At 51.7% G+C, this 20,485-nt stretch overlaps 10 protein-coding genes across 10 annotated transcripts; 4 read left to right on the top strand and 6 right to left on the bottom strand.

Annotated features, from left to right (window-relative positions):
* Nucleotides 1-306: 306 nt before the first annotated feature.
* On the top strand, nucleotides 307-933 carry J4E88_003122 (uncharacterized protein; the record flags this gene model as incomplete). Its single annotated transcript, XM_049396776.1, has 2 exons — nucleotides 307-379; nucleotides 434-933. 2 exons carry the CDS (start codon nucleotides 307-309, stop codon nucleotides 931-933), a joined length of 573 nt encoding a protein of 190 aa, XP_049257118.1.
* A 68-nt stretch (nucleotides 934-1,001) lies between these two features.
* On the bottom strand, nucleotides 1,002-1,934 carry J4E88_003121 (uncharacterized protein; the record flags this gene model as incomplete). The annotated part of the gene is made up of 1 exon (XM_049396775.1): nucleotides 1,002-1,934. One exon carries the CDS (start codon nucleotides 1,932-1,934, stop codon nucleotides 1,002-1,004), a length of 933 nt encoding a protein of 310 aa, XP_049257117.1.
* A 534-nt stretch (nucleotides 1,935-2,468) lies between these two features.
* Nucleotides 2,469-4,377, bottom strand: J4E88_003120 (uncharacterized protein; the record flags this gene model as incomplete). The annotated part of the gene is made up of 2 exons (XM_049396774.1): nucleotides 2,469-4,327; nucleotides 4,371-4,377. The coding sequence occupies 2 exons, from the start codon at nucleotides 4,375-4,377 to the stop codon at nucleotides 2,469-2,471; spliced, it is 1,866 nt and encodes a 621-aa protein (XP_049257116.1).
* Nucleotides 4,378-6,432: 2,055 nt separating this feature from the next.
* Nucleotides 6,433-7,922, bottom strand: J4E88_003119 (uncharacterized protein; the record flags this gene model as incomplete). Its single annotated transcript, XM_049396773.1, has 2 exons — nucleotides 6,433-6,663; nucleotides 6,723-7,922. The coding sequence occupies 2 exons, from the start codon at nucleotides 7,920-7,922 to the stop codon at nucleotides 6,433-6,435; spliced, it is 1,431 nt and encodes a 476-aa protein (XP_049257115.1).
* Nucleotides 7,923-8,723: 801 nt separating this feature from the next.
* J4E88_003118 (uncharacterized protein) lies at nucleotides 8,724-9,935 on the bottom strand (the record flags this gene model as incomplete). Its single annotated transcript, XM_049396772.1, has 3 exons — nucleotides 8,724-9,019; nucleotides 9,077-9,308; nucleotides 9,369-9,935. The coding sequence occupies 3 exons, from the start codon at nucleotides 9,933-9,935 to the stop codon at nucleotides 8,724-8,726; spliced, it is 1,095 nt and encodes a 364-aa protein (XP_049257114.1).
* Nucleotides 9,936-10,306: 371 nt separating this feature from the next.
* On the top strand, nucleotides 10,307-12,390 carry J4E88_003117 (uncharacterized protein; the record flags this gene model as incomplete). The annotated part of the gene is made up of 5 exons (XM_049396771.1): nucleotides 10,307-10,369; nucleotides 10,423-10,593; nucleotides 10,650-10,886; nucleotides 10,942-11,590; nucleotides 11,639-12,390. 5 exons carry the CDS (start codon nucleotides 10,307-10,309, stop codon nucleotides 12,388-12,390), a joined length of 1,872 nt encoding a protein of 623 aa, XP_049257113.1.
* A 1,811-nt stretch (nucleotides 12,391-14,201) lies between these two features.
* J4E88_003116 (uncharacterized protein) lies at nucleotides 14,202-14,705 on the top strand (the record flags this gene model as incomplete). The annotated part of the gene is made up of 2 exons (XM_049396770.1): nucleotides 14,202-14,466; nucleotides 14,542-14,705. The coding sequence occupies 2 exons, from the start codon at nucleotides 14,202-14,204 to the stop codon at nucleotides 14,703-14,705; spliced, it is 429 nt and encodes a 142-aa protein (XP_049257112.1).
* Nucleotides 14,706-15,309: 604 nt separating this feature from the next.
* On the bottom strand, nucleotides 15,310-17,843 carry J4E88_003115 (uncharacterized protein; the record flags this gene model as incomplete). The annotated part of the gene is made up of 4 exons (XM_049396769.1): nucleotides 15,310-15,370; nucleotides 15,424-17,377; nucleotides 17,696-17,713; nucleotides 17,762-17,843. The coding sequence occupies 4 exons, from the start codon at nucleotides 17,841-17,843 to the stop codon at nucleotides 15,310-15,312; spliced, it is 2,115 nt and encodes a 704-aa protein (XP_049257111.1).
* A 568-nt stretch (nucleotides 17,844-18,411) lies between these two features.
* J4E88_003114 (uncharacterized protein) lies at nucleotides 18,412-18,783 on the top strand (the record flags this gene model as incomplete). Its single annotated transcript, XM_049396768.1, has 3 exons — nucleotides 18,412-18,556; nucleotides 18,606-18,708; nucleotides 18,756-18,783. The coding sequence occupies 3 exons, from the start codon at nucleotides 18,412-18,414 to the stop codon at nucleotides 18,781-18,783; spliced, it is 276 nt and encodes a 91-aa protein (XP_049257110.1).
* A 259-nt stretch (nucleotides 18,784-19,042) lies between these two features.
* Nucleotides 19,043-20,404, bottom strand: PGK1 (phosphoglycerate kinase; the record flags this gene model as incomplete). The annotated part of the gene is made up of 3 exons (XM_049396767.1): nucleotides 19,043-19,809; nucleotides 19,858-20,278; nucleotides 20,339-20,404. 3 exons carry the CDS (start codon nucleotides 20,402-20,404, stop codon nucleotides 19,043-19,045), a joined length of 1,254 nt encoding a protein of 417 aa, XP_049257109.1.
* Between the last annotated feature and the right edge of the window lie 81 nt (nucleotides 20,405-20,485).

Below are 20,485 nucleotides of genomic sequence, written 5' to 3'. Positions count from 1 at the left end.
GGGCTGCGCAAAACCACATGATCGTCTTTGCACAAAAGCCTAGGTGCAGATCATATTGATGCTATAAATACGTGCTTCAGCCCATGTAGATCTTGGAAGATCTCGTTCGTTCTACTGTTGTTCCAGAATATGCAGCTAAGGCATGCTGATGCATCCAAAACACCGCGCTAGTACGTCAGCTCTGTACCCCAAGCGCCTACATCTACGGTTCATTGACAGATCACTTCAGATAACTCCTACAGTATCCTGCGTACGACATATTCTCTCAACCGCACGTCGAGCGCCATCTCATTGTAACCAACCGCGATGAACGAGTCTTCCATTCCCATCGTGCCCATCTTACAAGCAATCGCAACCATCGCGCCAGCCATATACACAGGTACACTGATGTCAAAACTATGCAAATCCGCCCGCTAACAATTTGATCCGCCAGGCTTCACTTTCGCATACAGTCATGTCGTCATGCCACCCCTCATCACGCACGCCCCACCAAAACTGCTAGCAAAGCAATGGCTTCAAGCCTACCAATTCGCACCTATTTTCGTCGCGCCTCTCATCTTATCCGGCGCTTCAACCAACATTCTCCTCGCCTACCTTTGCAATGATCAATCTTCTTCCGCAAGGCTCCTGTACGCTGTTGCAGGACTTGTAAATGTTAGTATCATCCCGTACACAGCCCTGTACATGGAGCCTGGAGTTAATGGCGCCGGAAAATGGAAAGCCCAAGAGATATTACGTGATGAGAGCGTTGTGCTGAAGGGTTTTGGGCAGGGTACAGATAAAGATACGGCGAGTGAAGCCGCGAAGAAGTGGGCTGAGAAGGTGGACATGAAGACTATTGCTGAGACGTGGGCGAGGACGAATGCGTGGCGTTATGGTATCACCGCCGTTGCTACTGTAATTAGTGCAACGGCTACGGTTATGCGATGCTAGGATGATTCATCTGTGGTGACTATCTTCAATTCATTCTATCAACTCTACTCTCTACCACAACCTCCGCATCAATACCCCCAAGCACTAACCCGATACTTCTCCACCGCGTCCATCGCCTCATCCTTCCTATACTCCCTCCCCGGCCACCCAAACTTGCGATAAATCCTCTTGTACACCTTCACATGCTCCTCGTCATGTTCATCCAAAGACTCATCCGCAGTCTCAGGCACCGGTCCAACATCCTCCACCTCAGGCACGCCCTCGTAGAACTCGCCTCTTACGGGTACGCAATCCAGCCTTCGGAGCTTGTCCTTCATATCGTCGAAGAAGTCTTCTATCCATACGCCAGAGACGAGGTTGCAGCGGACTATGTCTTCGTGGATGATGCCTTTGTGCACGTCGAGGAGGAGGATCCGTCCGCCGGATTCGTAGCCCATGGATAGGAGGAGGATGTCTTTTATGTCGACGGAGTCGGGGTCGTCGCCGTAGTCTTCTTCTTCGTCGGAAGAGTAACCTTCGTCGTGCGGTGCATCCTCGTCGGCGCTATTGGTTTCTTCGTCTTCGCTGTGCTCTTCATCTTCGTTGATGTTGTTCTCTTCATCCTCAGTTGTGTCGTTATTATCCTCCTCCTCCTCCTCCTCCTCCTCCTCCTCCTCCTCTTCTGCTTCTGCTTCTTCTTCTTCTCTCCTCCGCTCCTCCATCTCTTCAATGCAAACTTTGAGCCCGTCTTCTCCATACGATACATCGTACTTCTCAAAGTCCTCTGCTGTGTATGTGGAGTAGTCTACCACATCGCTCTTGTAGTGAATGTTCGTGATCATCTCACCGGACTCGGCCTCATCGATGTATGGTAAATGCTTCATGACCTCAATGACAACAGGCGATTTGTCCAGACTCTTTGTCGCCTCTGCAGTAATGTTCGGCCATCCTCCCGGAGGCGGGTGTTTCAATGCTGAACATGGTATGTAGAGAGTGGTCAAAAAGGTGTAATAGTCGTTCATTATGGCGGCTAATTGGGTGGGTGGAAGTCGTGGGCGCTTGTGGGATGCCATGTTGAAATCTAGTTGTATTAACCTCTCGCGTTGAGGGTTGAAGCGAGGAATATGTCACTTTAGTAGACATCTCGCTGTGCCGCTGGTAGAGAAGAGGTTAGCACATTCGAGGTTGCCGCCTAATGCACAGACGCGATGCCAACTTAGCCGACGACAACAACTCGTATTGATACTTGGCGACATGTTCAGTAGCTCACTAATCGTAAGTTTGCTGCGAAGCTGGTTAAGATAGATGCCTTTGCCAGGCTGCAAGACCTCAAAAGCAGACGTCAATGGCTCTGGAAGCGGGTAAATGCAGATTCGCATTCTGTATCTCGATATTGCGACAAATATGTTACACGTACTCTTCCAGGCATGGATATACAACTGTAAAGGCATGTCTCGCTGAGTTATCATACATTCGGACTGTATTGTACACATGCATCGACGCATATACGGTAATAGACAAGCAGCTGGCGTACCTGTAGCCAGGAGCAAAAGCAATCATGAATGTTGTGATCGACGACGCGTGGCTCGGTTGGGACGTTTTTGTTTTATTGTCCTTGCAGATGGGGCGGAAGATTCTCCTTGCTCCTTAGAAGAGTCAGAAGACTGCATCTCAGATTCCTCATGAGGTTTCGGTTGAGGGGCGTCGGACGCTTCTGAGTCGTTTTGCGTGATGCTCGACATGAACCTATCCGTGTCCGATTCGAAGAATTCGTTAAGATCAGATGGCTTCTCCGCCTGGCCATCCGCAGCAGAACGGCGTGCACGAGTTGTGCGTCCGCTGTGCTGCTCTGATGTTGACGCATCTGCGGTATCGGCCGTTTGCCATACGGTGTTATGCGAGTTGAGAATATCTCTTTCTAGCGATTCGACATCCTTGGTGCGCACTTGTATGTTCTTTTCATCTTCCATCTCTGTGGTGGCTGCGTCTGCAAGATGGGATTCCTTTGGCGAGTTTGAGCGTCTTTGGACTGGCTTATCGTTGTTCATACCAGTCTCTAGTAGAGGCTCTGATTTCTCTTGTACAGTGCCTACTATCTCCAGTGCAGGATCTGTCTCTTGTGGTGTAGGATTTGCTTTCGTTGCCGTCGCAGCTTTCGGCTCTGGTGAAACACTCACCGGTGCCTGTGTTGTCTCTCGACTAGGTTTGATTGGAACCTTTGAATTGGTCTTGCGATATGTCTTCTCCTGTTTTTCTCCCCAGCTGTGGCCTCGAAGCCTTGCTGACAGGCGGAGAAGCCTAATCGTTTCTTTCGTTTCGTTTTTAACTAAACCAGCATTTACCTGGTACCGTACCATTCGCTTCAACCTATGCGCAAACGTTCCCTCAAAGTCTCTCTCCTCGCTAATTCTGATGCTGTCGGCGCATTTTCGTACCGCCATGTCCCATGATATTCTCAGGATGCGTTTCTCACTGCTTTTTAAGCCCTCAGATGATTCTATTTCTGCTGGAAACTTCATCGATGCGACAAACTCATCTGCTTCTTCCTCCGGCGATAGTTTGGTGCCTTGGGTGACTACCTTGTCCTGGTTCTCGACGTGAGATGTTGGCAAATCTTGGCGTTTAGAGACTGTTTTCTTGTCATCGTGTTCCAAGACATCATTTGATAGGTAGCCTTCTTTCGATAGCTTGTTGGCAGCTACGACCGCGCGTCGTTGCAGTTTTGAATCTGATCCCTGATTGGAATTCTTCGATGGTGCTTTTTCCTTCGAGGCTGAACTTTGGCGTTGCGCGTCTTGTCTACCAAGTCGGCCCAGATCCTTTGCGTCACTCGGGTGACCATTCGTGCGGTATTCGATCACGGAATCGGCTAGATTTTTCGAGGCCTCCGCATGTGTGAGCGCAACGCTGCTCTTCTTCTTAGTTTGAGGCTGAACTGTTCCCGAGTGTCCATCGTGTATTTGACTTTTGGTGGACATATTGTCTTCTTGTGCCTCCTCTCTAGGCTGATCTGCCACCTGTTTTTCCGCCAGTTTTGCTGCTTCTTTCGCTGCCAGTGCTGCATCATGCTCCAGCTGGGCTTTCTTAGTGTACGCAGCTTGGTTCCTCATATAATCAGAGTACTGCAGCGCCGCAAGCCTTTTATTGTCCAGACGATCTTGGGCCGTAATCTGCTCTTCTAATCCCTTGTGACTATCGAGCTTGATTCCGGTGATAACTTCCTTAACGGTTTCGATGTTGTTCCCAGAGTCCAAGTAGATAGCACCAAGAACAGCTTCGAAGGCCTCGGCAACATGATTAAATGTGGAGGGGTGCCGCTCGTGAAGAAGCAGATTGTCGTTTATACCGAGCGCGTATCCTTTCTTACCCAAACCAACTCTGCTTTCTATATCCGGCTGCATCGAAGTGTATTCCGCTATTCGCTGTATTAGCTTAAGCACCAGAGCTATATGCAGTACATACCATTGGTATTTCCTGTCTTGAACCAAACATCGCATAGAGCTAAAGAGATAACTCGATCACCTAGCAATGCCAGGCGGTTGTTTTTGTCTATGTGATGAATGACCCCATCGAAATAAAGCGGTGTAGTCGCCGAAGTGGTCTTGAGCGCTTCGATGCAGATCATCTTGTCTTTGAACTTGTAGCCCATGATCCCTTCAATACGGCCCACTCTCGCTGCAGCGTCAAGCAGATCATGATAGGCGTACGGTGGGGGCATATGCCAATGCAACCGCTGGGCCTCAAGCGCCAGGTAAACTTGATCTCTCCGATCAAAAAGGTCGGGTATACGAGCTTTTCGACCAAAATGTTCAGGTAGCGGGCTGCGTCCCCCCGATAATAACCTTCCAAGTTTCTGCATGTTTTCTGGCCGACGATCGTAGCCTAAGAAACTCCTCAGATGGTTTGTGAACGTGTCGGGGCGGCCAAAGAGCTTTAGAGTTAGATGATGACGAAAACGCCTCAATCCCAGGAAAGGTTTCCGCGGCATCATGACAGAAGCACGCAGCCTATACTACGGAACGACTGGAGTATGTCAGCAAAGTGCTTTGTTTCGTACGCGACATCCTGATTGGACCACAGGACACGCGCCACACGGTGCGTACCAGCGCAACGTCAACATACAAACGAACGGCCCATGACCAGTTGTTTGGATATGGGAGTTTCGGGAGAGACACGGTCAATGTAGGTGAGCTCGGCACTTGATTCTGATGATATCGATGGCAGGAGTAGTGGAAATTATGCAAGGGTCCATCGGCGCTGGGGACGAAAATCTTTAGTGCATGACCGCACAGACAACCTGGAAGGCTTGCCACCTCGACAAGTCACACATTCCCTGGGCAGCACAGGATTTCCATCAATAACTCTTGTAATTGTAGCAGAAAGCATCGATCGTAAACGAAGCCCCGAAAAATAAAACAAATGAATTGTAACATTGTAGGCAGTCGCATCATCGATGTAGAGAGGCCACTTTCAGCGTCCCGATGCACCGACGCCACCGTTCACCAATTGTATTGCGCCCGTTCACCAAATCAGGACCATCCAAACTGTTATGCGAATAACTCTTTTCAGATGCAGTAGAGACGCACCTTTTGTTGATGAACGTAACTAAGTTCTCGGAAAATCCTCGCTGGAGCCATGTAGGAGCCAGCCTCCGTCTCATTCACACACAGCCAGCAATCACGACAGCGAAAGGATTGTCAGACCCAACTCAACACAACTCAACGTCTGCTCTGCCAATCTACCTATCCCGAAAAATCCAGAAGAGCGCAGCTGTAACGACGATGGCTACAGACACGCTCAATGCCCTAACGTTCGCCATGACAGAACGGGCTGGAATAGACGCAATAGTAGTAGTAACGTTCGCCACAGCGCGCAATGCTTCAGAATGACTGTTACAGCGCATCCTGCTCTTCAGGCTCTTGTCTCGATCGAGTCTTTCACGGCGGTAACATCGATGGGGTACGACAGGCTTCTTAGGTACCCCGTCGCCAACACGCATCGTGAAGCGGGTGTGTCCTTTGGGCATTGCTGACTGTTGAGTAGTCACCACTTCTGCAACGAGAGCGGCTGCCGATATCTTGAGTTGAAGGTAATTGGCTAGCGAATGCAGTAGATATATCATAGGAGATTCTTTGGAGTTGAGGCGACGAGGGGAGAACAGATTGACGACGTAGCCCATAATATGTATTGAAGGTTAGTTCATGTCCTTCGTTGGGCATGAGACAACCGGTCACAACTGCGCTATGTTGGGTGACACATGTGGTATGGCCCAGTTCTACAGTCATGTATCTGTACAATGTTAAGCGTTAGCGTAAAGAAGTTCAACGAAAGAAACCAATCAAATCGGGTATTACTTAAGTCATCACACACCATTAACATACTGATCGCGACATCGTTGCACGGATTTTTGAAAGAATTGTTATGAGAATAGGAACTTGTTCCGAGCCTAAGCCTCCAGGCCAGGCAAATCCACATCACCAAGCCACACCCCTCTATCTAAAACAGCACCCTCTTCTCCATCTACTTCTTCGCCGGCCTCACACTCTGCGGATTGTGAAACACATCCAACGGATCAACCTCCGCCTTAATCCGCTCCAGCCTCTCAACATTACCGCCCCAATACAGACTCGCGCTGTTCTCGCCGAGAGCCGGATCCACGTATCCCGCATACGCTCCTTGATTGTGGTTGGGCAGTGCATCGAGAACGACGTTGTTCAGGCCGTTGAGGAAATTGCGGGTTTTGTCGTTGACCTGCGGTGATGTAAGTACGCTTGCTAGACTATTTGAGATGAGATGAGATGGGGACTGACCTTGCCAAAGAGATTAACAGCATAAGCCTGGTGGTAGAACAACGCGTCACGATGACCGTAGGCTGTAGCATCAGGTGCAACGTCGTTGATAGCGCCACCTTCAAGGTCCCAGATGATGAACCACAGTGCACTGCCTTTGTCTGTTTCGTCGATGTACTTGAACAACTTGTCAATGGTCTCGTCGGGTATGATATCCTTTTCGGTGTACGAAAGGGATTTCGCGTAGAAGTTGGATGGTATTCCGCCAACAATCTCCAAAGCGATGTCTTCGCTCCAATGGCCTACCACACCCAGCCAGTCTTTGAGCTCTATCGATTCCAGAGCCGAACCAGTTGGGAGACGAGATGTGATGTTCAGACTGTCGAATTCGGCTTGGCTGCCGAAGAAGGTGCCTGTGATGATGGCGCCGAGCTGTTCGGTGAGGATGTACTGGCTCGCGAACTTCCTGGAAAGGGCCGGGTCCGATATGAGCTTCTGCCACTGCTTGAACGCTTCGGCCTTTGATGCAGACGAGCCGCCGTGGAAGTTGTAAGAGTAGAGGACTGCTTCGCCGGGCTCGGCCTGCGTGCGCATCTTGAACTCTGTGACTATGCCGAACCCGGCTGCAGCGCCTTTTGTCGCAAAGAAGATATCTTGGTTTTGCTTCTCGGAAGCACGCACTACTGTCGAATTCGCCAAGACTACTTCCACCTCTTCTACGTGATCGAGAGTGGAGCCCCACATGCGTGAAGTCGGTCCCAGGCCACCTATCGTTGCATGGCCTCCGATTCCGACTTGTGGACATGTTCCATGGGCTATGGCGCGTTTACCGTTGTCGTGTAGTCGCTCAGTGACGTCGCGAAGGAGCGTACCGCCGCCGATTGTGGCCTGCCAGGTAGACTTGTCCATGGAGAATTGCTGGAAGTTCTTCATGTCGACTACAATGGTGTTGTCTTGACCTCCGATACCGTAGTTGGCGTATGAATGTCCACCACATCGTGGCTGAACTTTGAGGCTATTGTCGACTGCGCATTTTACAATCGCGGAGACCTCGTCGGCCGTCTTGGGGTAGGTAACCGCCGCTGGTGTCACCGGAACACCGAGGTTGTAGGGCTTGACGTGTGAGATCTGGTAGAGTGGTGTGTTCTTGAAGGCGACATGATCCTTTCCGATAGCTTGCTCCAGACACTGCTGGACGGCGGAACTTTGTTGGTTTCCCATCGTTCAGTGGGAGGCGCTCTGGTCAGAGGAGCTGCTGCTGGCAGAACTGGACTCCGGTTCGAATGTTAACAAAGCGAGTGTTTGCCAGGTGAGCACTTGTACATAAATGTGAATGAGTTAAGCCACCACTCTCACCTGCTCCTTAGCTAGGCCGCTAACGGAACCTTACGAAATGAAAATAATGAATGAAGCGAGAGTCGGTCGAAAATGAAATTTCTTAGACAGATGGCCAAGTGCCTAGATATTTCAAGAGAACTGCTGACATAGAGTGTGGATCACACGTGCTCATCGTTGCGCTGCTATCGTGCAAACACCCGCCCGAATCACCGAAATTGGCAAATAGGCCCGGTTGTCAAACCCCTGCTTTACTGAAAATGTGTGACCGGCGGCTTCATCCGTGTTATAATGATCACCAGTATGATCGTAATTTGTCTACGAATACTGGAGACCAGGGTTAGGTAAGGCCGTTGCGGGGGTTGAATGGCCAGCCTTACCATAGGCGTCTAACGATAACTGGGAAGGCGTAACGGCGCCAAGAAGACGTTGCATGCCCCAGCCTCAGCCTGTCGCGCGGACAAGACATGAGAGCGAATCCAGCGGTTGGTGTTGTGCCGTTATGCGACAACTGAGATGTGCGTTGTCTCTGGAAGTTGCGCAAACTTGGAAGTGGCGAATGCTCGAAGCGACCCCACCGCCTTTGACCTGTCCACGAAGTGACCAACTACTAATTCCCACCGATCAGAAAGCGATAGGGCGCCCAAATGTGTGATTCGGTTTCATGTGCACCGCTGTTCTTGGCTCTCAATACCATATGCTTCTCGTCCGATGGTGTGGTATGACGTCTGCCTCCTCCTTCTCCTTTTCCTTCGCAAGATCATACAGGAAGAAGTCGATGAGGATAGCGTTGACCTTGGCCTCCGGTTTCAGCTTCAGAATCTCCTTGCGGAGAAGCTCTACAGCCCAGATACTACAACCTCGGATCTGCATCTCCCAGGAGTGGCCAGACTCGATGGTCTCAAGGCGGCGTACCTTATTCTCGAGAGGCGGGCAGTACCAGATAATACCTAGTGAGTGTAGCATTTGAGGAATGCGGTAATCTGCAGATGCATCAGTCAGCTGGAATATAAATTGTGCCAGAGGCAGAGATGTCTTACCTGCAAACATTGTGATCTTGTCGATGTCGTTGAACTCGCCATATCCCTCGCCATCGAACGCAGCCCACAGATCTGCCACGAAGATTTGGGCTCGCTTCAAGAAGCGCACCTTCTTATTCTCGAACCTACCTTCATCTCTGAAACAGTTGAACTTTTCGGCGAGTAGATTCACAAGGCCGGCAGCGGAGTTGTTCGCGTCTTCAATAAGTGTGACGACACTACCGTCAAATTCCTGCAACGTCAGTCATAAGTCAACTTGCTTTTCTGTTTTGGTGATGCATCACAAACACACCTCCTCTAGGATTTGGCCTGCTTCTCTTAGACATCGCATCCTTTGATCGAACATGGGGATCTCCTCGTCGGTACCAGAAGAGAATACGGTTCGCAGTACTTCATCCGAACACAATTCTTCGTCGACCCAGAATTCCGGACTAGTGATGGGTATGTCTTGCTCCAACGCTCTTTGTAGAATGGCAACCAGACTCCAGTAGCCAGTCCATCTCTTTCCCTTGTAGACTACTGCGAAGCGCTCGTCGTCGCTCTTCTCGCTCCAGAAGCTGAAGTTGAGTAGATCCATTGTGAAGATGAAATTGACAGTGCTCTCGTCTTTTGCTTTGGGGTGCAGCTCATGCTCTGACCATGTTTGGGTAGAGTACTCCCGCTTCTCCATCTCGTCAAGCACAAGTTGGGCAGCGACCTTGGTAGAGCGCATGTCGAGGGCAACGTCCATGCTGTTATCGCAGATGAACTGGGCATTTTCCAGGACTTTTGTTTCTGGCGGACCTTCCTCTTTGGCACCACCACCCCAGTGCTTCCGCATGAGGTCTAGCAGCTCATGGTCAACTTCGTCGTCGGACATGGTGATGGATGACTGTGTGCGCTAGCTCCGGTTCCGGTAGTCGTGATGAATGGGACTTCTGCGGCGGCTCGTATACGTCGTTAATAAGCTCCACCAGGCTCCCAAGCAAGTTTTTTGTCGTAGCGAGCAGCAGCCAGAGTGTGTCCCGGCAGTCCAGAGGCCCACGATCCACTCATAGGGCGCTCGTTTAGGTGCCAAGCTTCGGAGGCTGAACGCGAGCGGCGCAGGCCCAGTGGAGCGGCGCTACCAGCTGCACTGACGTCTCTCACCTGTCGCCTTCACCTGAGACGGGCACCTCGCCAACTTTCGCATGTCGTAGCCTCGCCCGCACCACAACCTCGCTCGCGCCTACTCCCACCCCCGAACCCGCAATGGCACGCGACAAGTTTGCTCGGCAGAGCCTCGGTGGCACGCTCCATCAGCGCATCAAAGAGGTAGCTGCAACCACGCGCAAACATGGTATCAGGCAGTCGCTAATGCGCTCTAGTCACGCGTCTTGATGGTAGGAGCTGGCGGCATTGGCTGCGAACTCCTCAAGAACCTCGTCCTCACCGGCTTCGGCGAGATACACATTGTAGATCTCGACACCATCGATCTCAGCAACCTCAACCGCCAGTTCCTGTTCCGCAATGAGCATATCAAGAAGTCCAAAGCACTGGTACGGCACGATATCACTTACAAGCAGGTCAAAGGCCTTGCGCTGACAGCTCATAGGTTGCGAAAGAGTCGGCCGGCAAGTTCAATCCCGACGTCAGCATCGTTGCGTACCACGACAACATCAAGGATGGCCAGTTCAACGTCGCGTGGTTCCAGAGCTTCGGCCTCGTCTTCAATGCGCTGGACAACCTCGATGCGCGGCGACATGTCAACAGGATGTGCCTTGCCGCCAACGTTCCCTTGATCGAGAGTGGCACGACCGGCTTCAATGGACAGGTCCAGGTTATCAAGCGGGTGCGCGACCTCAATGCGACTACCTTACTGAACGATTGTGCTAATTGTATTATAGGGCGAAACCGAATGCTACGACTGCACGCCGAAAGCCGCGCCCAAGTCCTTCCCCGTATGCACCATCAGAAGCACACCCTCGCAACCCATCCACTGCATAGTATGGGGAAAGTCGTATCTGTTCGCCGAAATATTTGGCACCTCGGAAGACGAAGCGCCCGAGCTGGACCACAGCGAAGATGCCGACAACGCAAGCGAAGTCGCGAACCTGCAGAAGGAGGCACAAGCGCTGAAGCGGATTCGCGATTCCATGGGTTCCCAAGACTTCCCACAACTGGTGTTCGACAAGGTGTTCAAAGAGGACATTGAGCGGTTACGGAGCATGGAAGACATGTGGAAGACCAAACGGGCGCCAGAGGCGTTGGACTACGACGCGCTTATGCAAGAATCACTGGGTGTGGGCACGGGAATCGCGCAGCAAGACCAAGTCACATGGAATGTAGCCGAGAACTTCGCCGTCTTCGTCGACAGTATCAAGCGACTCAGCACCCGCCTGGAAGAGACGCGCGCAAATGCCGACGTTGGCAATGCGGCACCTATCCTCAGCTTCGACAAGGACGATGTGGATACGCTGGACTTTGTCGTTGCGAGTGCCAATCTGCGCTCACACATCTTCGGCATCGAGATGCGGTCCAAGTTTGACATCAAGCGTAAGGAATCCCCCACACATGGCTGAAATAGCTGCTGACAGATTACAGAAATGGCTGGCAACATCATCCCCGCCATCGCGACAACAAACGCCATGACGGCCAGTCTCTGCGTCTTACAAGCCTTCAAGGTCATGCGCGATCAGCTCGACAAAGCCAAGATGGTCTTCCTCACCCGCAGCACCGAGCGCGTCATTTCAAGCGAATCACTCCGACCACCGAATCCTCACTGTGCGACGTGTGGTGTATGCTATGCCACCCTGCACGTCGATACACCGCGCGCGAAGCTAAGCGATCTGATCAACATGGTCCTGAAGGAGAAGCTCGGCTACGGAGAAGAGTTCAGCGTCAAGCGCGATTCGGATATACTCTATGACATGGACGAAGACATTCATCTCGACAAGACATTTGAGGAACTCAACTTGAAGAACGACACCTTCCTCACGGTTTCTGACGACTCGGAAGAAGACGCAAGGGTTGATCTAGTGCTCTGCATTATACACACAGAGTTCACCGAGAACGCGAATCCGCTCAGGTTACCCGATGAGATCAAGATTCCGACCAAACCCAAGGCACCTGCGCCAGAGACCAACGGTCATGCGACTGTCAACGGCACCGTTGCCAATGGTGTCACAAACGGAAGCACGAACGGTGCTGCGAAGCGCACAGCCAGCCAAGCAGGCCTGGAGGACGACTTCGTCCGAAAGAAGGGCAAGGTCATGGAGGAGTCGCAGAAGAAAGACGACGGCCACATAACCATTGAGGACGACAAGGACGGGGCGATTGTCATTGATGACGACTGAATAAACCTTCAACAAAAGTTGGGTTGCTGCCCACATCTTGGCGCATCGTCCTCACTTGGACCTCATGATCGTTTTGGCTGTCTACAGACGATTATTGGAGTATTCGACATACTTCATTCTTCTCGTCCCGCCATTGGATCATCAGCCTTCGTTCGTTTTTGACGGCCATTCTACTCATCCCACCACGAACATCAGTCCAGCGAACTGCGCGTCACCGAAGCGCAAACGGCATATAGAATTTCTTTTTCTCTTGTACTATACACCAATCAGTCGCATGGAAACGTTTGGCATGGGCGTCTTTTGGGAGACTCACTGGTTACATACCTCAGTCTGGATCATCTGGTGGAAGGAAGCACATGTGGAGAACGCCACTGGGCCGTCTTGCAAGGCCGGAATGGCAGTTGAATGTAAAGGACATCAACCAGCGTAGTAAAGTTAATGGAATCAGACGGCAGATAAGCCGCCATCCAAGTTCAACACACAATTATGTGCATATCGGTTTTCTGCGAGGAACAATGCTGCGTGAGCGATTTCGGAGGGCCTGCCGAAACGATTCAACGGGATGCGTTGCTGAAGCTCAGTGGCATTCAGGTCTGGCCGTGGTTAGAGCACGCCTTAACAAACAACACCGTGGCATGCGTACCTTTTGTCATGTCCGTTTCCACGTATCCAGGTACGATAGCATTGACCCGCACTTTGTGACTCGCATACTCTGTAGCCAAAGCACGCGTAAACCCCAAAACACCCGCTTTCGACGCCGCATACGCAACGGCTCCGTAGCCGCCTTGCAAGCCCAGCAGCGAACTGACATTGATGATGGCAGGATCCTCATCTTCAGCTTGAGTCCTACCTCTCAGATACCCATTCCTGTTACAGACGTTAACAAGTCAACAGACCGTACATTAAACAGAGCCTCACATAACAAGGGTAAAACACGTTTGGATGTACATACCGTATCAAAAACTTCGTCCCCAGCATCATAGAAGTAAGATTCGTCCGAATGATACTTTCCAGGTCCTCTTCATTCAATCCCGAGAAGAGCTTCGCCTGCGTGACACCCGCACAATTCACAACCACATCGATGCGCGAAGGATGTGTCGAGAACACCGTGCGCTCTGGCTTGGGTAGATGAGCGATGAAAGGGCGCGAGGGGTGTAGATGCCAGAAGTTGGAACCTAGGGATATGTCGCCTGCGATGTAGCCGTGTTGGTATGATGATGGTTCTACAGGGTCATGTGTCTCGGGATTTGAAGGTGTATCTGGTGATGAGGTGGATGGGAGGGGTGTTAGGCTTGCTATGGCGGCTTCTAGGTCAGGTTCTGAGCGCGAGATTAGGGTGCAGCGGTATGCGTTTTTGGAGAAGAGTTGTGCGATTGCGAGGCCGATGCCTCGGCTGCCGCCTGTGATGAGGACGTGTCGTGGGCGGTGCGCCATGGTCATGAATTGGGCACTTTGCGTTTGTGGAATACGGTCAATCCGTCTGTGGGGAGGGGATTGCCGTTGTTTTTGAATCTTTGTTCAATTGGTCTTCGTAGTGGCTCTCTTTCACAAGAAATTGAAAAGGTATAATCTAATGTAGATGGGTGATGTAGATGGGTGATGTAGATGGGTGATGTAAGCCATCCACCCCCCATCTCGACGTTCGCCCACGCGAGAAAACGTGACAGCGCGCGCTGTCCTCCGCAACTTCCCCGCGATATCCACCATCTCTCTCTCACACAACTTCCCACTCGACGCCCCTACATACAACGACCCCGCCTTCAGACCACACCCAGAAGCTATTAGACTTATAGCTCATATCGCGCATCACAATGGCAGACGACAAGCCTACCGAATACGTCACCCTCGTCTCAAACGACGGCTTCGAGTTCAAGATCCTCCGCTCAGCGGCTTGTATAGCGGGCACGATCAAGAAAGCACTGGATCCACTTTGTGAGTCACTCTCTACCACATGGTTGTTACACAGCCCGACTAACGCATCAACAGCTGGCTTTCGGGAAAACGCACAGAATCGCGTTGACCTGCCTACGATCAAGTACGTCTACTCCAACCATGCCTCCCTCCCATTCTCGCTCCGTACCGCGACATCTCCGCCGGAGAATACACTATAAGAGAAGAGGCTAATAGTGATACATAGTGGTGTGGTGTTAGAAAAGGTCTGCGAGTACCTATACTACAACCAGAAGCACGCGGAAAGCAAAGATGTGTCTGATATGGACATCCCGCCCGAGCTTTGTCTGGAGTTGTTGATTGCAGCGGATTATCTTGATGGTATGTCTGCAGATGCTAGGATGCAAGAAGGGAGATTGTGCTAATGTGTTTAGTGTGAGATTGTGACTGAATATCCGAGATACGCTTCTATATCCGTAAACCCAGCGCCCGTCGCCGAACGAATACAGAAAAAGAGGCTGTGAGGCAGGGTTTCAGACATCGGCTTGAGGGTCGTGGTGGGGGTATGATACGAGATGGGTCTGAGAGCTGCTGGGGACTCTTATGCCAGAATACTGGAGGAAGCGGACACGTCGAGCACATGAGCTTTTCAGGCGACATGTACTTTGGACAAAAGGGAGGCAGCATCTTTCCTAATTGTTGATCTGCTTCTTTTTAGAGCTTTTCTCATGCTCAGGGAGACGCTACTTCCCTGATACTATTAGCAGATCTTGACTTCTGGCTGACCAGCGTGGAGAGGAAAAGCAGAACTAAAAGACCTCGCGTAGAGCAGCGTGCAGGCTGTGGATAAATGCTTGATATGATACTTATCTATGCGTATTTATCAAAACTGCTTTCATGTCGGAGACAAGAGGATGAACTATGGTGTATTCATGCCCTTCCATCCCGTTCTATCTTTCTACATCCCTACCATCTATATGTACTCCCCATACCTACAAAACCCAAAAGGTTCCTCCGCATCATCACCCACTAGCACTGCACCCCAAACTTTCGCAGCGTCTCCTTACCCGTCGTAATCTTCATACCAATCCTATCCATACGTTAGCCACATGCCACACACACACCGATCAAGAAGTCACATACCTAGCATCCAAATCGAACCCACCCATCTTCGTAACCTCATCCAACCAATCCTTGCACTGCACCAGCATCTGCGGGTTCTTCTCCGGATGCCCATCCGCATCAGCCTCGCGCCAGATATTCGCGGCCATCTCGTAGCGCGCACACGGCGCAGTCCAGTTATCTTTGAAGTTACCCGTGATGAGCAACTTATCAACAGGCAAAACCTCTTTCTCTAGGATGGCCTTGGCTTCAGCTGTTTGGTCCATGTTACGCAGGGTAGCGGCGCGCAAAACGTGGAGAATGGATTTCTCGTCTACGCCCTCCTTGTCCCAGTGTGGGTTGGCTGGTGATTCGCTCCAGGCCAGGTTGGCGAGGGAGACTTGGAGGTGATCGTCTCGCATGCGCTTGTATCCGTTCCAGAAGTAGATCATTTCCTCGAGTGGGGAGACACCGACGGCGTCGACGATGTCGCAGTTCCATTCCTTTGCGCGTGCTTCCCATTTCTGGATCTTGCGTGCGACGAAGATGTCGAAGGGGAGTTGGCGGGCCATGAACTTCTTCTTTCCGACGTTTGGCATGACTTTCTTCATGTACTCCTCTGCTTTCACACCGTATTCCTTCGCTTTGGTCGGGTCGGTCGTCTTATGCTTTCGGTAGAGTTCGACGTATGAGGCGGCGATGATGTGGTAGTACAGCGCGTGGGACCAGTTGTTGAGGCCAATGCACTTCTCGAAAGCGAAAGCAGTAGCTTCGTAGTCGTGCATGTACATGTTGTTCAAACTGCGTTCAAACCATGTAAGCGCTTCGAGCTGTTTTAGCTTCGACTCGCCCACTTCGTGCATGAATTGAACAGCCTCTTCCAACTTCTTCTCAGAGGCGAGCATCCTGGACTCCTCAAGTAGCCAGAGATGACTCTTGGGGTACCTTGCGCGCATGTAGCGGAGCAAAGCCAGGCATCGTTCTTTCGGGTATGCCCCCTCGCCCTTGGTAGGAAGTATGTCGCAGAAGTTGGTGAAGCCATTGATGTATCCCATAAGCACAACTCCCGCCATGGCACCGTGAATGTTGTGGAATTTAGTCGCTTGCCACAGCATTCGCATTCCTCGTTCCCTATCACCCTTGAAGCCAACGATCTTCAGTAATCCAGCAAAAGACGGCGGGATGAACGAAAGAATGAGTAACAGCATGCCGAAACAAAAGTTGGATCCGGAGAGGATGAATACATCGACTGGGTGGTTGCTGAACGACGCAATATCCGCATCAGCATCACCCTCATCGTTCAAGGTAAGCTTCTCGAAGTATTCGATAGCGTCTGGTAGCGAGTTGGATGGGTTTTCGTTCGTGGTAGGAAGCCCTGGTGCCGAGCTTGCTGCGACATCCACCTTCTTTTGAGCATTGTCTAGCTCGACAGTAGCACCCTTGCCAGCGGCGACGTTCAGATGCCCCATGTATTCCACAGGCGTTTCACCGCCAGTGTGATCTTCTGGAGCATCCACGAAGTCGACATCGTCATCGTCGTCATCTGTGGCCTTCTTCGCAGCCGGTCCAGTCACTGTCGTAGTCTGCTTCAAACTAGAAGTCGACGCTGCAGCGGACGGCCCGGTAGACGTAGGACCCTGAGAGCTCTTTAGAGCACTGCTTGCCACATTTGATCGAACCGAGCCCTTCGAAGAGGGGCGTGATCCCACCGAGTTGACGCTGCTCGTACTCCTCTCTGCCAGAAACTTTTTCTCGTTCTCCATAACACCCTCCAGCGCAAGATATGCTTTCCTCAACTTGTAGAAACTCTTGATAGCCTCCGTCAAGCTCTCGTTGAGCACGCCGACAACAGCACTCATCAGCTGTGCCTCTGCCTGACATACCGCATACTCGGTGCCTGGCGGGTATATAGCCGATTTATACGCATTCGGATCCTTGCTAATACGGCGTTGGTGTTCGTAAGCGGAGTTTTCGGCCACTGATAGGGCATTCGCAGCTGTCGACCATGTCAGTCACTGCATCTCCTTGACATCATGTTGAATATGTGATCAGACCTTCGCGTACAATTTCCGGCTCGAAACCCAACGTCGCTCGTATGAAGACACACACTCCCGCTCCGAGCTACACGATATAAGACTAGAACCGAAGTATGGGCCCGAGGGCAGGAAGGTAGGTGTGTACCTGGTGGAATGGACTGGATCCTTTGCTAAGGTGTGCTTCGGCGCTTTCGATATCATCTGCCATGATATAGGTGACGGCTGTGCTCGCGTGTGATTAGACTTGTCTGCGCCACTGTATTGGGTGGAGTTCGTACCGCTCATGGCATCCTCAACTGTGTTGTATTAGTACCTGCCTGACTTATGCATGCTTTTGAACTTACTCTGTGCCATTTCGCTCAAGGAATCTAAGCTCTTCGAATGCCCAGGCGTATGGCCCTTGAGCCAACCGCCGACTTTGAACATGCTGGATAAATAATCCCGCGCCGCGGAGAGACTGGTCGAAAAAAGGTTAACCAGAAGAGGCCGAGAAAGAGAGACACGAGAAAGATCAAATGAAGAGAGGTAGTAAGTATATTCAAATCTCAGCGTAAAGCGGATACACCAGCTAAGACACTGAGCGCGTGTCTAGACACCTACTAAAGCCCACCAGACGGGCGGTGCTTACAGCTTCGTCCGGCTACTCGGAGCTAAAGTACGTGTACGTCATGTTCATTATCCGTACTTTGCCCTCCAATGCACCCCAGGCCCGGCTTAAAAAGAGTGAATGAGGTGCAACGGCGACAGCAAAGCACCACCATGCATCACATGGAACTTTCTCGGAGCCAAGCAGCAACCTCGACGGACTCGTACCCCGCGAACCCAGTTGCCAGGTGCACCACGTGACGTCGCGCTAAGCCTTGCGGACAATCGCCGCCGCCGCTCCTCCGCTGTTAGAGCCGCATCACCAAAGCCACAACACCGCGTAATCACAACTCGACTCACCCAGCCATACCATAACACATCGCCGATCGCATCTCCCGAAACCGCCACAATGTCCGGCTCAGCACAAGGCAGCAACGATATGAAGAAGGCCGTCGTCAGCGACTCAAAGAACGGCGAGCAACCACTGGCGCCTGAGAAGAAGCCCGCGACACAGCTAGAGGAGGACGACGAGTTTGAGGACTTCCCTGTAGAGGGTATGTTGGATGTGGTCCAAGAGGATTCATCAAGCTAACGTGTCTGCAGACTGGACTGAGGAGGAGACACAGATCCCCAACGGCAACACACATCTCTGGGAAGAGAGTTGGGACGATGATGACACGAATGACGACTTTGCGGTTCAGCTGAGGTAGGGCATTCATCTACTGTAAATGTATAGGTGCTAATAACAACCAGGGAGGAGCTTAAGAAGCTGGGCAAATGAGCGATACCTATAGTCGACACGAACAGACGCGATTCGAACGGAAGACATGACGACCCTTCAAACGAATGAGGATATGGCTAGCTCGAGACACATACATGGTTGAGAAAGTGAGCCCAAAGACTCCACGCATCACGTCCATAAGCCACGAGGTGGAATGCGGTATCTTTATTGAACCGAAAAGAGCTATAGCTACAATCATAACTTCGAAGATATACCTTCCCTCATCTTGAGCTGCCGTTCACTTCTATGAGTGACTGGTTTACTTACTTGACAGGGCGGATACACCGGGCAGGTCCTTGCCCTCGAGCAGCTCGAGCGACGCACCACCACCAGTCGAGACGTGGGACAGCTTGTCTTCTACGCCGTACTTGGCGGCAACAGTGGCTGTGTCACCACCACCGATGATGACAATCTTGCCGCTCTGCGCAGCGTCAACGGCAGCATCGAGCGTCGCCTTGGTGCCCTTGGCGAACTTCTCAAACTCGAATACACCGGCGGGGCCGTTCCAGAGGATGGTCTGCGCCTCGCCAATGGCCTCCTTGTACAGCTTGATTGACTTGTCTCCGCAGTCGAGACCCATCCAGCCATCTGGGATACCGTCCTTGTCCTCAGCGTAGCCAGTGTTGGCATCCTTGTCGAACTTGTCGGCAGTGATGTAGTCAACGGGCAAGACAATCTTGACGTTGTTCTTCTTCGCCTTCTCGACAAGGTCCTTGACAGTCTTGCTGCCGGCCTCGTCGAACAAGCTGTCGCCGATCTTCACACCCTCGAGCGTCTTCTTAAAGGTGAATGACATGCCTCCGCAGATGATGAGGCTGTTGACCTTGCCGAGCAGGTTGTCGATCAGCTGGATCTTGTCGGAGACCTTAGCACCACCGAGGATAGCGAGGAAGGGGCGCTTGGGCTCCTCGAGCGCTTGCGCAAAGTAGTCGAGCTCCTTCTTGACGAGGAAGCCAGATGCCTTTTGTGGGAGGTCGACGCCGACCATGGAGCTGTGTGCGCGGTGGGCAGTGCCAAAGGCATCGTCTGTAATCCGTTAGTATGCTACTTGTATAAATCGCCGAGGACACTCACTGATGTAAATGTCACCAAGAGCAGTCAGACCCTTCCTGAACTCTTCAACCTTGCTCTTGTCAACCTTCTGCTTCTTGCCCTCGTCATCCTTGTAGCTGCCCTCCTCCTCGGCGTGGAAGCGCAAGTTCTCCAGTAGGATGACCTGGCCGCCGCTAGCGCCGTTAACGGTGTCCTCGACCGACTTGCCGACGCAGTCGTCTGTGAAGGTCACGCTCTTGCCGAGGAGCTTCTCGAGTTCGGGAACAACCGGCTTGAGACTGTACTTTGCGTTTGGCTTTCCGTCTGGGCGACCGAGATGCGACATGAGGATGACGGCCTTTGCGCCATTGTCTACAGCATGCTTGATTGTGGGGAGAGCGCCGACGATGCGCTGGTTGTTGGTGATGTTCTTGTCGGAGTCGAGAGGGACGTTGAAGTCGACCTGGTGTGTCGCGGTTAGATTCGTATTCGTGCTTCACACATAAGTCCTGGATATACTCACTCGGATGAGGACGCGCTTGCCCTTCAGGTCGACGTCGGCGATTGACAGCTTGTTAGAGAGAGACATGGTGGGTGTATAGTAGTACTGTGATGGTGTGAGTATAATCAAGTTCTAGTCGCATCAATCGAAGGATACAACTGCCAGCTA

This window comes from Alternaria novae-zelandiae, assembly GCF_023758075.1.
Source record: "Alternaria novae-zelandiae strain BMP 2774 chromosome Unknown scaffold_5, whole genome shotgun sequence".
NCBI lineage: Eukaryota > Fungi > Ascomycota > Dothideomycetes > Pleosporales > Pleosporaceae > Alternaria > Alternaria novae-zelandiae.
This window is presented reverse-complemented; position numbering and strand designations above follow the sequence as displayed.